This window comes from Somniosus microcephalus, chromosome 10 (assembly GCF_052327205.1).
Source record: "Somniosus microcephalus isolate GS21.2 chromosome 10, FLI_Smic_1.0, whole genome shotgun sequence".
Classification (NCBI taxonomy): domain Eukaryota; kingdom Metazoa; phylum Chordata; class Chondrichthyes; order Squaliformes; family Somniosidae; genus Somniosus; species Somniosus microcephalus.
Window position 1 is genome coordinate 169,337,158 of NC_140996.1, and position 14,213 is coordinate 169,351,370.

At 43.8% G+C, this 14,213-nt stretch overlaps 1 protein-coding gene across 1 annotated transcript in view; it reads left to right on the plus strand.

Annotated features, from left to right (window-relative positions):
- The window catches only part of rnf17 (ring finger protein 17), a 236,879-nt gene that overhangs the window by 153,477 nt on the left and 69,189 nt on the right, over window positions 1-14,213 (plus strand). Inside the window, exons 23-25 of the mRNA XM_085998300.1 lie at window positions 11,108-11,228; window positions 11,882-11,999; window positions 12,581-12,838. Of these exons, the coding sequence (XP_085854426.1) occupies window positions 11,108-11,228; window positions 11,882-11,999; window positions 12,581-12,838 (497 nt within the window). The remainder of the gene's footprint in view (window positions 1-11,107; window positions 11,229-11,881; window positions 12,000-12,580; window positions 12,839-14,213) is intronic.

Here is a 14,213-nt window from a genome sequence, read left to right on the forward strand (position 1 = left end):
CCTAATTTTTTGTAATAACCTCGTGTGGCACCTCAGTGCATGCTTTTTGAAAATCCAAATACACTACATTCACTGGTTTCCCCTTATCCATCCTACTAGTTACATCTTCAAATAACAACAGATTTGCCAAACACTGGACTGGACTTTCCGACCCCCATGGGTGCGTACGAGGTGTGTACGCACCCGTGGGGGCCTCGCAAGTACGAAGCGCATGTGCTGAAAACCGGCACTTGCAATCTGTCAAGAATTCTCTTGACAGATCATCCGCCTGCCCAGGAAAAGTTGCGCTTTTTGCACAACTTCCGCCCGCTGAAAGGCCATAGAATTCTTACGCCTGGTAAAAGCAGGTGTAAGGCCTGCTTTTACCAGCTTAAGAGTGTTGAAAAATAGAAAAATTAAATTTGATAACACATTTATAAATTTAAAATACTCTTCAAAAGAGGTAAGTTTATTTTTAGCCCCATTAAAACTTAATTTTTCCCCCATTTTTAAAAATATTTAATTAAATGGAATTTTAATTATGTAATGTTTTATAAAAAATGTGATCCCCATTCATACTTGACAGTTCTGTACATACGAACCTGTCAAAAGTATGAAGGGGGATTCCCTTCTTTGATTGGTTTGCCTGGCCCATGTGATCCCAGGCTTCGTAAGCGCCCCTGGGATACGTGGGCCTCTGCGCATTTCCAACAGGAAAGGCCCAGGATCGGAAGCCTCGGGATCTACGGAACCAGCAGGTAGGTCCGTAGATTTTTTTCCAATCGGAAATTCAGGGCCATTATTTCCTTTCATAAAACCATGTTGACTCTGCCTAATCATATTACGATTTTCTAAGTGCCCTGTTACCACATCCCTAATAATAGATTCTAGCATTTTACCTGCTACTGATGTCAGGCTAACTGGCCTATAGTTCCCCGGTTTTTTTCTTCCTCCTTTCTTAAATAGTGGGGTTATGTTTGCTACCTTCCAATCCTTGGGGACTATTTTAGAATCTAGAAACAATACCAGTGCATCCCCTATCTCTGTAGCTACCTCTTTTTTTAAAACCCTAGGATGCAGGTCATCGGGTCCAAGGGATTTGTTGCCACTTAGTCCCATTAATTTCTCCAGTACTATGTCTTATAATGATTTCTTTAAGTTCTTCATTCTCTATAGACCCTTGGTTCCCCATTATTTCCAGAATGTTTTTGTCTTCAACCATGAAGATCGATGCCAAGTATTTATTTAATGTCTCTGCCATTTCCTTATTGCCCATTATAATTTCTCCTATCTCTGCCTGTAATGGGCCCACATTTACTTTCACTAATCTCTTCCTGTTTACAAGCTGTTTTTATGTTTCTTGCTACTTTACTCTCATTCTTTTTTCTCATCAATGTCTTGGTCCTCCTTTGCTGAATTCTAAAATCCTCCCAATCTTCAGGCTTACTATTTTTGGCAACATTATAAACCGCTTCCTTTGATTTAATACTATCTTTAACTTCTCTTGTTAGCCATGGTTGGACCACTTTTCCTGTGGAATTTTTGTGCCTGAAAGGAATATATATTTGTTGTAAATTATGTATTAATTCTTTAAATGCTAGCCATTGCTTGTCTACCGTCATACCTTTTAATGTAGTTTCCCAATCTACCTTAGCCAACTCACCCCTCATACCTACATAGTTTGCTTTGTTTAGATTTAAGACCCTAGTTTCGGACTTAACTAAATCACTTTCAAACTCAAAATAAAATTCTAATATTTTAGTCACTCTTCCCTAAAGGCCCCTTTACTACAAGGTTATTAATTAACCCTTTCTCATTGCACAATACTAGATTTAAAATAGCCTGTTCCCTAGTTGCTTCCACAACATACTGATCTAGAAAACGATCTTGTATACATTTCATGAACTCATCCTCCACACTATTACTGCAGGTTTGGTTTGCCCAGCCTATATGTAGATTACTGTATTACCCTTACATGCGCCTCTAATTTCCTGATTTATACTCTGCCCTACATTACAACTACTGCTTGGGGGCCTATAATCAACACCCACCAATATTTTCTGCCCTTTGCAACTTCTTAGCTCCACCCAAACTGATTCTACTTCTTGATTTTCCAAGCTAATCTGCATCCTCCTATTCCATGGCACCTTCATCTTCCTGCTCCACTTCTTCCTCCTCAAGAAGCTCCAAGGCAACTCTCCAATGTATTGCAAGACTAGAGCATTCAGCAAACTATTTTGAATCTTGATACTCACTCTGGGTTGTACTGAAGAACTCCTCCTGATCTGTCCAGACAGTGGAACCGTTATTTCAGGAGGCTTGTTGTTGCATGGCTCTCATTATATCTGCGCTCTGCATTTGTGCCCGGATTCTTGAGCGGTGTCATGAGCCAAGGGGATAGCTATTCCCCGCCCCCCCCCCCCCTGCCACCCCAGCAACCAGCCTGTCACCCGATGGGGTGGAACAGCGTGGGTATTGAGGACTGGCGCAGTATGAAAGCGTCAACTACTGCTAGAAAAGTTATGTACTTGCTGTCTGTCACAACCTAAGTTAAACATTGAACGAATGTAAGCCCTTGCTGTTGAGGAACAGTTCTTTGAGCATGCAGAACTACATGTGTGCAGTCTATGATGCCTTCCAACTATGCGAATCCAGCAATGTGGGCAAATCGCAGTGCTTTTTCATCCTGATTGTTGACCTCCATGGGGCAACTAATGAGCGATTGTCACCTCGCAAATAGTGCATCAGTGGCCTGCCAGATGATGTTGCTGACTGACTGATGTTGCTGATGTCACCAGAAGCAGTTTGAAGGAGTCAGAGGTATAACAGTTTGGAGTCACAATAACCTTCATGGTCAGTCAGTGCCATGCATGCTGTGGTATTGGGCTCCAATTTTCGCTCTTTCAGGTGGCATAGGAAAGTAACTGTCTCACCGTTGAAATGTGGCTGCCTTACACAATGTTCCTCTAAGGTTCAGGCTTGATCAGTTTCTGAAAACACGCATGCTGTAACGCCCTCCTGTGCTCTTGCCTTCTTTGCACTCTTGGTGCAGGTCTTTGCTGCCTTCCTTGCTGCTGTTCCTCCTCCTGAGCGCCTTGAGGGTAAGCCCAGCAGCATTCCCATTCTTGCGTCTACGCTCACTCTGGTCGAACTCCAAACATAGAAACATAGAAGATAGGAGCAGGAGTAGGCCATTCGGCCCTTTGAGCCTGCTCCGCCATTCAGTGAGATCATGGCTGATCATCCAAGTTCAGTACCCTGTCCCTGCCTTCTCCCCATATCCCTTGATCTCTTTAGCCTTAAGAAATATATCCAACTCTTTCTTGAATATATTTAATGAACTGGCCTCCACCGCCCTCTGTGGCAGAGAATTCCACAGGTTCACCACTCTCTGGGTGAAGAAATTCCTCCTCATTTCAGTCCTAAATGGCTTGCCCCTTATCCTTAGACTATGACCCCTGGTTCTGGACTCCCCGGCCATCAGAAACATCCTTCCTGCATCTAGTCTGTCCAGGCCTGACAGAATTTTATAGCTTTCGATGAGATCCCCTCTCAATCTTCTAAACTCCAGTGAGTATAAGCCCAATCGACACAATCTCTCCTCATACGTCATTCCTGCCATCCCAGGTATCAGCCTGGTGAATCTTCGCTGCACTCCTTCCATGGCAAGAACGTCCTTCCTCCGGTAAGGCGACCAAAACAGCACACAGTACTCAAGGTGCGGTCTCACCAAGGCCCTGTACAACTGTAGCAAGACATCCTTGTTCCTGTACTCGAACCCTCTTGCTACGAAGGCCAACATACCATTTGCCGCCTTAACCGCCTGCTGCACCTGCATGCTTACCTTCAGCGACTGGTGCACAAGAACACCCAGGTCTCTTTGCACTTTCCCTTCTCCCAATCTATTGCCATTCAAATAATAATCTGCCTTCCTGTTTTTGCCACCAAAGTGGATAACCTCACATTTATCCACATTATAGTGCATTTGCCATTTTTCTGCCCAATCACCCAACCTGTCCAAATCGTACTGGAGTTTCACGACATCCTCCTCACAGCTTAACCTCCCACCCAGCTTTGTGTCGTCTGCAAATTTGGAGATATTACATCCAATTCCCTTGTCCAGATCATTAATATGTATTGTGAACAGCTGGGGTCCTAGGACCGATCCTTGCGGTACCCCACTAGTCACTGCCTGCCACTCGGAAAACGACCCGTTTATTCCAACTCTGCTTTCTGTCTGCCAACCAGTTCTCTATCCAAGTCAATACCTTGCCCCCTATCCCATGTGCCTTAATTTTGCACGCTAATCTCTTATGTGGGACCTTATCGAAAGCCTTCTGAAAGTCCAAATACACCACATCCACTGGTTCTCCCTTATCTATTTTACCAGTTACATCCTCAAAAAATTCCAGTAGATTAGTCAAGCATGATTTACCTTTTGTAAATCCATGTTGACTTTGTCCGATCCTGTCACTGCTTTCCAAGTGCCCTGCTATTACATCTTTTATAATAGACTCTAGCATTTTCCCCACAACCGATGTCAGGCTTACCGGTCTATAATTCCCCACTTTTTCTCTGCCACCTTTTTTGAATAGTGGGGTAACATTAGCTACCCTCCAATCCATGGGTACTGTTCCAGAGTCTATCGAGTTCTGGAAGATGACCAGCAATGCATCTACTATTTCTAGGGCCACTTCCTTAAGTACCCTGGGATGCAGATTATCAGGCCCTGGGGATTTATCGGCTTTCAGTCCCATCAATTTTCCTAACACCATTTCCCTACAAATACTGATTTCTTTCAGTTCCACCCTTTCATCAGACCCTATGTTCCCCGGCATCTCTGGGAGGTTATTTGTGTCCTCCTTTGTGAAGACAGAACCAAAGTATGAATTTAGTTGGTCTACCATTTCTTTGTTTCCCATTATAAATTCCCCTGATTCTGACTGCAAGGGATCTACGCTTGACTTCACCAATCTTTTTCTCTTCACATATCTATAAAAGCTTTTACAGTCAGTTTTTATGTTCCCTGCAAGCTTACTCTCATATTCTATTTTCCCTTTCTTAATTAATCCCTTTGTCCTCCTTTGTTGAATCCTAAACTGCTCCCAATCCTCAGGATTATTGCTTTTTCTGGCCAATTTATATGTCGTCTCCTTGGATCTTATGCTATCCCTAATTTCCCTTGTTAGCCACGGTTGAGTCACCTTTTTTGTTTTATTTTTATGCCAAACTGGGATGAACAAATTCTGTAGCTCATCCATTCGGTCTTTGAATGTTTGCCATTGCCTATCCACCGTCAATCCTTTTGAGTGCCATTCCCCAATCAATCCTACCCAACTCGCTCCTCAGACCATCGTAGTTTCCTTTATTTAAATTGAGGACCCTAGTCTCTGATTCAACTACTTCATTCTCCATCTTAATGAAGAATTCGATCATATTATGATCGCTCCGACCAAAGGGGCCTCATACAACAAGATTGCTAATTAATCCTTTCTCGTTACATAATACCCAGTCTAAGATGGCATGATCTCTTGTTGGTTCCTCGACATATTGGTCCAGGAAACCATCCCATAAACACGCCAGGAATTCCTCCTCCACAGTATTGTTACTAATTTGGTTGGCCCAATCTATATGTAGATTAAAGTCACCCATGATGACTGCTGTGCCCTTATTGCACGCTTCTTTAATTTCCCTTTTAATGCCATCCCCAACCTCCGCCTTACTGTTGGGAGGTCTATATACCACTCCCACTAATGTTTTTTTCCCCTTAGTATTTCTCAATTCTACCCATACAGATTCCACATCATCAGAGCTAATATCCTTCATTACAATTGTATTAATCCCTTCTTTAACCAGTAATGCTACCCCACCTCCCTTTCCTTTTTGCCTATCTTTCCTGAATATTGAATACCCCTGGATGTTGAGTTCCCAGTCTTGGCCATCCTTGAGCCACGTTTCCGTAATCCCAACCAAATCATATTCGTTTACCTCTATTTGCGCAGCCAATTCGTCCACCTTATTACAAATGCACCTCGCATTAAGACACAAAGCCTTCAGGCTTGTTTTTTTAACGCTCTTAGACCTATTAGAATTATTATTTACTGTGGCCATGTTTGATTTAAACCGTTGATTTCTCTGACTGCCACTTTTGTTTTTCTCCTTCCTATCTTTTGCTTTTGTCCCTGTTTCCCTTTCCTCTGTCTCCCTGCTCAGGTTCCTAACCCCCTGCCATTTTAGTTTAAACCCCCCCCGAACAGTGCTAGCAAACCACTCCGCAAGGATATTTGTCCCGTTCTGGTCAACACCTTCATCGAAGCGTACGAGAGCATGAGCCTTACATTAAACATCCGTAAGACAAAGGTCCTCTACCAACCTGCCCCCACCACACAGTACTGCCCCCCTCCCCCCCCGATTATCAAAATCCACGACAAGGCCTTGGACAAAGTGAACCACTTTCCATACCTCGGGAGCCTACTGTCAACAAGGGCAGACGTCGATGATGAAGTCCAACACTGCCTTCAGTGTGCCAGTGCAGCCTTCGGTCGCCTGAGGAAGAGAGTGTTTGAAGACCAAGACCTCAAACCTGGCACCAAGCTCTTGGTCTACAGAGCAGCAGTGATACCCGCCCTGCTGTATGCCTCAGACATGGACCATGTACAGCAGGCACCTCAAAGCACTGGAGAGGTACCACCAACGCTGCCTCCGCAAGATCCTGCAAATCCATTGGCAGGATAGGCGCACCAACGTCTGTTCTTGCTCAGGCCAACATCCCCAGCATCGAAGCTTTGACCATGCTCGATCAGCTCCGATGGACGGGTCACATTGTCCGCATGCCCGATACGAGACTCCCAAAACAAGCGCTCTACTCGGAGCTCCGGCATGGCAAGAGAGCCCCAAGTGGGCAGAGGAAACGCTTCAAGGACACCCTCAAAGCCTCCTTGGAACAAGTGCAACATCCCCACCGACACCTGGGAATCCCTGGCCCAAGACCGCACAAAATGGAGGAGAAGCATCCGGGAAGGCGCCGAACACCTCGAGTCTCTGCCGGGGGCAAGCGGAAGCAAGTGCAGGCAGCGCAAGGAGCGCACGTCAACCCAAGCACCCCACCCACCCGCCCCTTCAACCACCATCTGCCCCACCTGTGACAGAGACTGTAGGTCCCTCATTGGACTAATCAGTCACCTGCGAACTCATTTTTAATGTGGAAGCAAGTCATCCTCGGTTCCGAGGGACTGCCTAAGAAGGAGAAGATGATTCTCATTTTCAGTAATTAAGAACAAGCAAATTATGTGAAACAGTTCCTTCCCTTTGCAAAAACGCTCTGCAAATGTATCTCGCAACCACTTTCCAAAACCGTCAAAAACTTGCTCTAAAAGCACCGTAGACGCATGAATTTATTAACTTGCAAATTACCTTAGTGGGGGTGAGGATTCCTTTAAATTACCACTTCTCGCCTTTCAGGTGCGCAGATACACCAATTTTACAAAAGGGTCTTGATTCAGTTATTGGACCCGTATTAACATATTTAAATGATGCCCACAATTGTTTCAGACAGCCACCAGGGACATCTGTTACGTGCCCAAACCAATATAGCATCAGGCGCACTTCCTGTAGCGGCTTTGTGACCCCTGTTTTGGACTCGCACCAATTTCTACCCGTATATTTTTCCTGTTGGTAATAATGGATAAAATCTGTTGACTTGAATGATCTACCTTTTTAGGTCTTGAGATTTTCATACCTTGACCCACGCAACATAGATCTTAAACTAAACTTAAGCTAAAGACAATTGTACTTTTGAGGCTAACTTGCAGTATAGTCCAGTTTCTCGGCCAGTTTTTAGAACTTGATTTGGAACTTGCGCAATCTGACTTGCACTTGAAAGAAAACGTTTAAGGGTTGATATGTTCTCTTTTAAACTTTGGAGGAGGAGATGATGTGCAGTACAAGCTGTTTGGTGATGGGAAATTAACAGCGATTGTCATGACAACATTGTGAGCTGTAGCTTCAGACCTCCATATAGCCGTCTGGAACCATGGTCGTTCTGTGCTGGATGGTAGACTATGGCCCGTATTTTGCGCTCCTGATGTACGTACGCCATCGTAAGCCTTCAGAAAGGCCTCGCAAGTTCCGAAACTTGCGATCTGTCAAGGTTCGCCTTGACAGATCATCTGCACCAACTCTCAAATCACTTTCGCTGGTGCAAAGTTGGCCCATTTGCCCAACTACTGCCCAGCAAATGCCCACGAAATCCCTATGCCTGCTAAAAGAAGGCGTAGGGCCTGCTTTCATCAGCGTAAGGGTTAATATACATCTTGAATTAAAATTAAAAAATCATGCACAAACATTTAAAATTAGTTTATGTAAATTTTGGCCGGGATTAAAATGTTTAAAATTATTTTTCAAAAATGACTTTTAATGTATATGCTTTATTGAAGGAACATTTAATTAAATTTGAAAATGGGAATTTTTTTATTCCAGTTGTATAAATTATTTAATTATTTGGCGATTCCTCATATGCTTATGGGGATTCTGTTCGTAAATGGAATCCCCATAAGCATATTAGGAATCCTCCTTTCTGATTTGGAGGACCTGGCCCACGTGATCCCAGGGATGCTTCTGAACTGTCTGCGTCCCTGGGATCTGTGGGCCTTTATGCAGGCCTACGCCTGCAGGCACAAGGCCCGAAGCCCTGGAGCCTAAAGGTAAGCGGATTTTGTTTCAGGTTGGAGGCGTACTCCAGAGGTATGCCTCCGACTGTAAATTCTGACCCTGTGTGCATGGTATTGGAGGTAACCTTGTGACGTGGATTGGGAGATGGGTGACAAAGTAGGAAATTAGAAATGTAGAAACTAGGACAGCAGCAGCCAGTCAGCCTTAAATAGGCTGTTTGGTTCATTGAAATCTGTAGGAGAGTTTTTCCTCTATATTAGCTTTAATAGTCATTCGTCTTGCTTCCACATTAAAAATGAGTTCTCAGATAACTTGATGAGTCCAATGCGGGACCTACAGTCTCTGTCACAGGTGGGGCAGACGGTGGTTGAAGGGGCGGGTGGGTGGGGTGTTTGGGTTGACGTGCGCTGCTTGCGCTTGGCTTCCGCTTGCTCCCGGCGAAGAGACTCGAGGTGTTTGGCACCTTCCCGGATGCTTCTCCTCCACTTTGTGTAGTCTTGGGCCAGGCATTCCCAGGTGTCGGTGGGGATGTTGCACTTTTTCAAGGAGGCTTTGAGGGTGTCCTTGAAGCGTTTCCTCTGCCCACCTAGGGCTCTCTTGCCGTGTCGGTGCTCCGAGTAGAGCGCTTCTTTTGGGAGTCTCGTATCGGGCATGCGAACAATGTGACCCGTCCATCGGAGCTGATCGAGCGTGGTCAAAGCTTCAATGCTGGGGATATTGGCCTGAGCGAGAACACTGACGTTGGTGCGCCTATCCTGCCAATGGATTTGCAGGATCTTGCGGAGGCAGCGTTGGTGGTACCTCTCCAGTGCTTTGAAGTGCCTGCTGTACATGGTCCATGTCTCTGAGGCATACAGGAGGGCGGGCATTACTACTATTCTGTAGACCATGAGCTTGGTGCCGGGTTTGAGGTCCTGGTCTTCAAACACTCTCTTCCTCGGGCGACCAAAGGCTGCACTGGCACACTGAAGGCGGTGTTGGACTTCGTCATCGATGTCTGCCCTTGTTGACAGTAGGCTCCCGAGGTATGGAAAGTGGTCCACGTTGTCCAAGGCCTTGTCGTGGACTTTGATAATCGGGGGGCAGTACTGTGTGGTGGGGGCAGGTTGGTAGAGGATCTTTGTCTTACGGATGTTTAGTGTAAGGCCCATGCTCTCGTACGCTTCGGTGAAGGTGTTGACGATGGTTTAGAGTTCGACCTCCGAGTGAGCGCAGACGCAAGCGTAGTCTGCATACTGTAATTCGACGACAGAGGATGGGACGACCTTGGATCTGGACTGGAGGTGACGGAGGTTGAACAGTTTCCCGTTTGTTCTGTAAATTAGCTCCACTCCAGCGGGGAGCTTACTGAGGGTGAGATGGAGCATTGCAGCAAGGAAGAGCGTTGGTGCGATGACACAGCCTTGCTTGACCCTGGTCCATACGTGAATTGGGTCTGGTGGAACCGTTGGTCAGGATCACGACTTGCATGTCGTCGTGAAGCAGGCGGAGGATGGTGACAAACTTTTGAGGGCAGCCGAATTTGAGGAGGACACTCCATAATCCCTCACGGCTGACAGTGTCGAAGGCCTTTGTGAGGTCAAAGGCGGCCATGTACAGCCGTTGGTGCTGTTCCCTGCATTTCTCTTGTAATTGGCGCGCGGTGAATAGTCATTAGTGCATCCAAGGCTGATTCTCTTTTCAGCAAGAGTTTTTGTTTTCAAGTATGAAGCAATCGTATTAACTGAACTTTTGATACAAATACAGTTATAATTATTTTTCCTAATTTATAGCTTCATATTTTAGTGTAGTACTGAGTGACTTGTATTGCTGGAGGAGCTGTTGTTTGGATGAGGTGATAAACAGAGGTCCTGTCTGCCATTTCCAAGTAGACATACAAGGTCCCATGTTACTATTGGAGATCAGAAGAATTCTCCTGGTGTCTTGGCCAATATTTCTCTCTTAATCATCAGAACCAATAAACAAATTATCTTGTCATTCATCGAGTCATTCAATTAGTTATTTGCTGTTTTTGGGACCTTGTATGCATTTTGCCTGCTACATTTGCCTATATAAATATATAAATGTTAAATCCACCTGTTCTCGCATACCCCCACTTTTTAAGCTGCCTCTAGTGCATCTATATACTATATTTACTTGTTTTGACTTTGTGACTGTCCACTTTGGGGCTTTAATTTCTTACTACAAATAATTGTACCCATGCCTCTCAGTATCCACACTCCCTACCTAGCTTAGTATTTTTTCCTAGTTTGTCTTGATGGTCTCTGAACAATAGTAAAATGTGAAGTGAAAAGGAAAGGAAATTGTTAGAAATGTTAGCATCAGGTTACAAGGACATGGTCATTGAATTGTGAAACAAATGTGAAACAAAATAATGAAAAAGGTGGGTTTTTTGATTGCTGTTACAGATTAGATTTTGTTGTAACTGAAATAATTGTACACTTGCTCTGTACTTCAGGCTTTACAGTGCAGACTGTCTGATGTGGAACCTACCAACAGTACAGAAGGCTGGAATGACTGTGTAAAGGAACGGTTTAAACAGCTTACACTGAACAAATGCATGTGGTGTTGTATAACTTGTAAGTGATGTATTTCATTTAATGATGGATAGCTGTGTTCACAAAACAAATCTGCATCATATGTTGAACCCTTGTCTCTGCAGTTTCTTTCCCATCCACCCTCAAAGCTTGTCTTTCTCATGCGACTTACTTCCTGCTGTCTTGATCCCCTTCCCACTCAACTCCTGACCATCCAACTCTCATTCATGTTCCCCATGCTGCCCATCTGTAGTTCCCCTGAGAAGCTGCTGGTTGGCCTTTTCCTTGAAGACTTGTGGCGATGGTGCTCCCACAATGCTGTTGGGTAGTTACACATTTGACATATTGTAGTGTGCAAGTTACTCCTCTATAATGAGGATAATTTCTCATTACTGTATAAAGGTTCAACTTATTTCAAATAATGAAAATCATATCTACAGTTGGTAATCTATGATCTGCAAGGTGCTTTTAAGAATGGTTTCAACATTTTAGTTAAATCTGTGATTGTATGATGTAATGTTGCATTTGTACTTTAGAAAAGTACACCACTTAAATAACCTTAAGTTTTAAAGATCAGCAAACATTGCTGTTGTACAGTTTTTATAAGCTTGACTTTGTTACCCGTAGTCGTCTTTAAAAAGCTATGTAAAATTGTAGATGTATTGTTTACATTTCTTGTCCCCCTTATACATTAGGTGAATCTCTGGGAAACACATCGGTTCACTTATTTGAATCAACAGCAGAAGTTAATGGGACCAAACCTTGTATAAACAACATGTTAGTTGAAGAAAACCTGGCACGCTTTACAAAGAAGTAAGTATCTTTGGTTTAAAAAATGTGCATACTTTTGTACATTCGTATTTTAAATGGCAGTGGTAGATGTGATTTTGTACTTGCATCGATTTTGCTTGCAAAACTGTAACCCTTTTTTTGTTTTGCCTGTTGCATTTTACAGCCACTTGTGTATAGTGAAGTGATTGTTGGCCTTTGTACTAAATGGAAACTATATTCTTTGTTTACTTTAAACTTATAAGTAGCAGTTATTGTCATCTAGGAGCAGGAAATCACTTAGAAATACTACCCTTTTTAATAAGTTTGTACTACTTCAAGAATTAGAAGGCTTTCTGACTCTTTGGTTGTGTCAAGAAGCTTTCAGGTCAGATAGGGAACCAAGAGTAAGAAGGGTGTATATTTATGCACATTCCAAGAAAGCTGGGTTCTGTGCCATTTTGTATGTTCGGTGACGGTGTTGAGATCTGCCCAGCATTGCCACTGGCTTGCTTAATCTCTGTAATTGGTGTTATCATTAACTTTACAAGTAGTTCTCTAATATTAATATGATGCCAAAGATGGGCAGTGTTTTTTTTCTTACCTTTTCAGTGTTGCTTTCAAAGCAATTCCACAGATATCTTTGTAGAGCATAGTAACAAAGCTCTGAACTCCTCCGTCAAGCAAATAAATGAAGCTGGAGTAATAGATGTTTGCTGCGACGTTGCAAATTGTCACCAGCTTGAAGGAGTGGATTTTCCTGTGGCAGGACCAAATAGAAATGTTTCTGATTTTGGTCAGCAAGTGGATGTGAAGGTTACGTTTGTGGCATCACCCAGCAGTATATTTGTTCAGCTGTTACTGTCTCAGCATCTGCTGAAAGAGTAAGTATTACATCAATCACAAAAAAAATACCAGACAACCTGGACTCAGTTCCTATTATGTGCAGTACTATTTTCAGTGTTCTTCCACTTGCACCCTTCTCCCCTTGAAGGGAGGCAAAAAGCAAATTGGTTCAGCTCTACCCTAACCATCAGAGGTGAGTTTTGTTAATGAAGAACAGATTTTCTTTCTTTGTAGTCCTGTGTTCAACTACTGTCATGATTGTTGCACGGCCTTAAATATCGACTAGGAGAGTCCTTGCAGCACAGAAGACTATTTTTATCATCTAGGAACATAGGGTCAGGAGTAGGCCATTTAGCCCCTCGAGCCGGTTCCGCCATTCAATGAGATCATAACTGATCTGTAACCTAACTCCATATACCCACCTTTGGCCCATATCCCTTAATACCTTTGGTTAACAAAAATCTATCAATCTCAGATTTAAAATTAACAATTGATCTAGCATCAATTGCCATTTATGGAAGAGAGTTCCAAACTTTTACCATCCTTTGTGTGTAGAAGTGTTTCCTAATTTCACTCCTGAAAGGTCTGGCTCTAATTTTTAGACTGTGCCCCCTAGTCCTAGACTCCCCAACCAGCAGAAATAGTTTCTCTCTATCTACCCTATCTGTTCCCCATAATATCTTGAAAACTTTGATCAAATCATCCCTTAATCTTCCAAATTCTGGGCAATACAACCCTAATTTACATGTCAGCTGTGGCTCAGTTGGTAGCACACTCGCCTCTGAGTCAAGGTTGTAGGTTCAAGTCCCACACCAGGGACTTGATCACATAAAGCTAGGCTGACACTCCAGTACAGTGCTGAGGGAGTGCTGTACTGTCGGAGGTGCCGTCTTTCAGATGAGACGTTAAACCGAGGCCCCGCCTGCGCTCTCAAGCGGATGTAAAAGATCCCATGGCAGTATTTTGAAGAGGAGCAGGGGAGTTATCCCCAGTGTCCTGGCCAATATTTATCCCTCAACCAACATAACAAAAACAGATTATCTGGGCATTATCACATTGCTGTTTGTGGGAGTTTGCTGTGCGCAAATTGGCTGCTGCGTTTCCCACATTACAACAATGACTACACTGCAAAAGTACTTCATTTGCTGTAAAGTGCTTTGAGATGTCCGGTGGTCATGAAAGGTGCTATATAAGTGCCTTTTTTCTAATTTGTGTAATCGCTCCTTGTAATTTAACCCTTGGAGTCCGGGTGTCATTCTGGTAAACCTACACTGCGCTCCCTCCAAGGCCAATATATCCTTCCTAAGGTGTGGTGCCCAGAACTGCTCTCAGTACTCCAGGTGTGGTCTAACCAGGGCTTTGTATAGCTGTAGCATAACTTCTACCCCCTTGTATTCGAGTCCTCTAGATGTA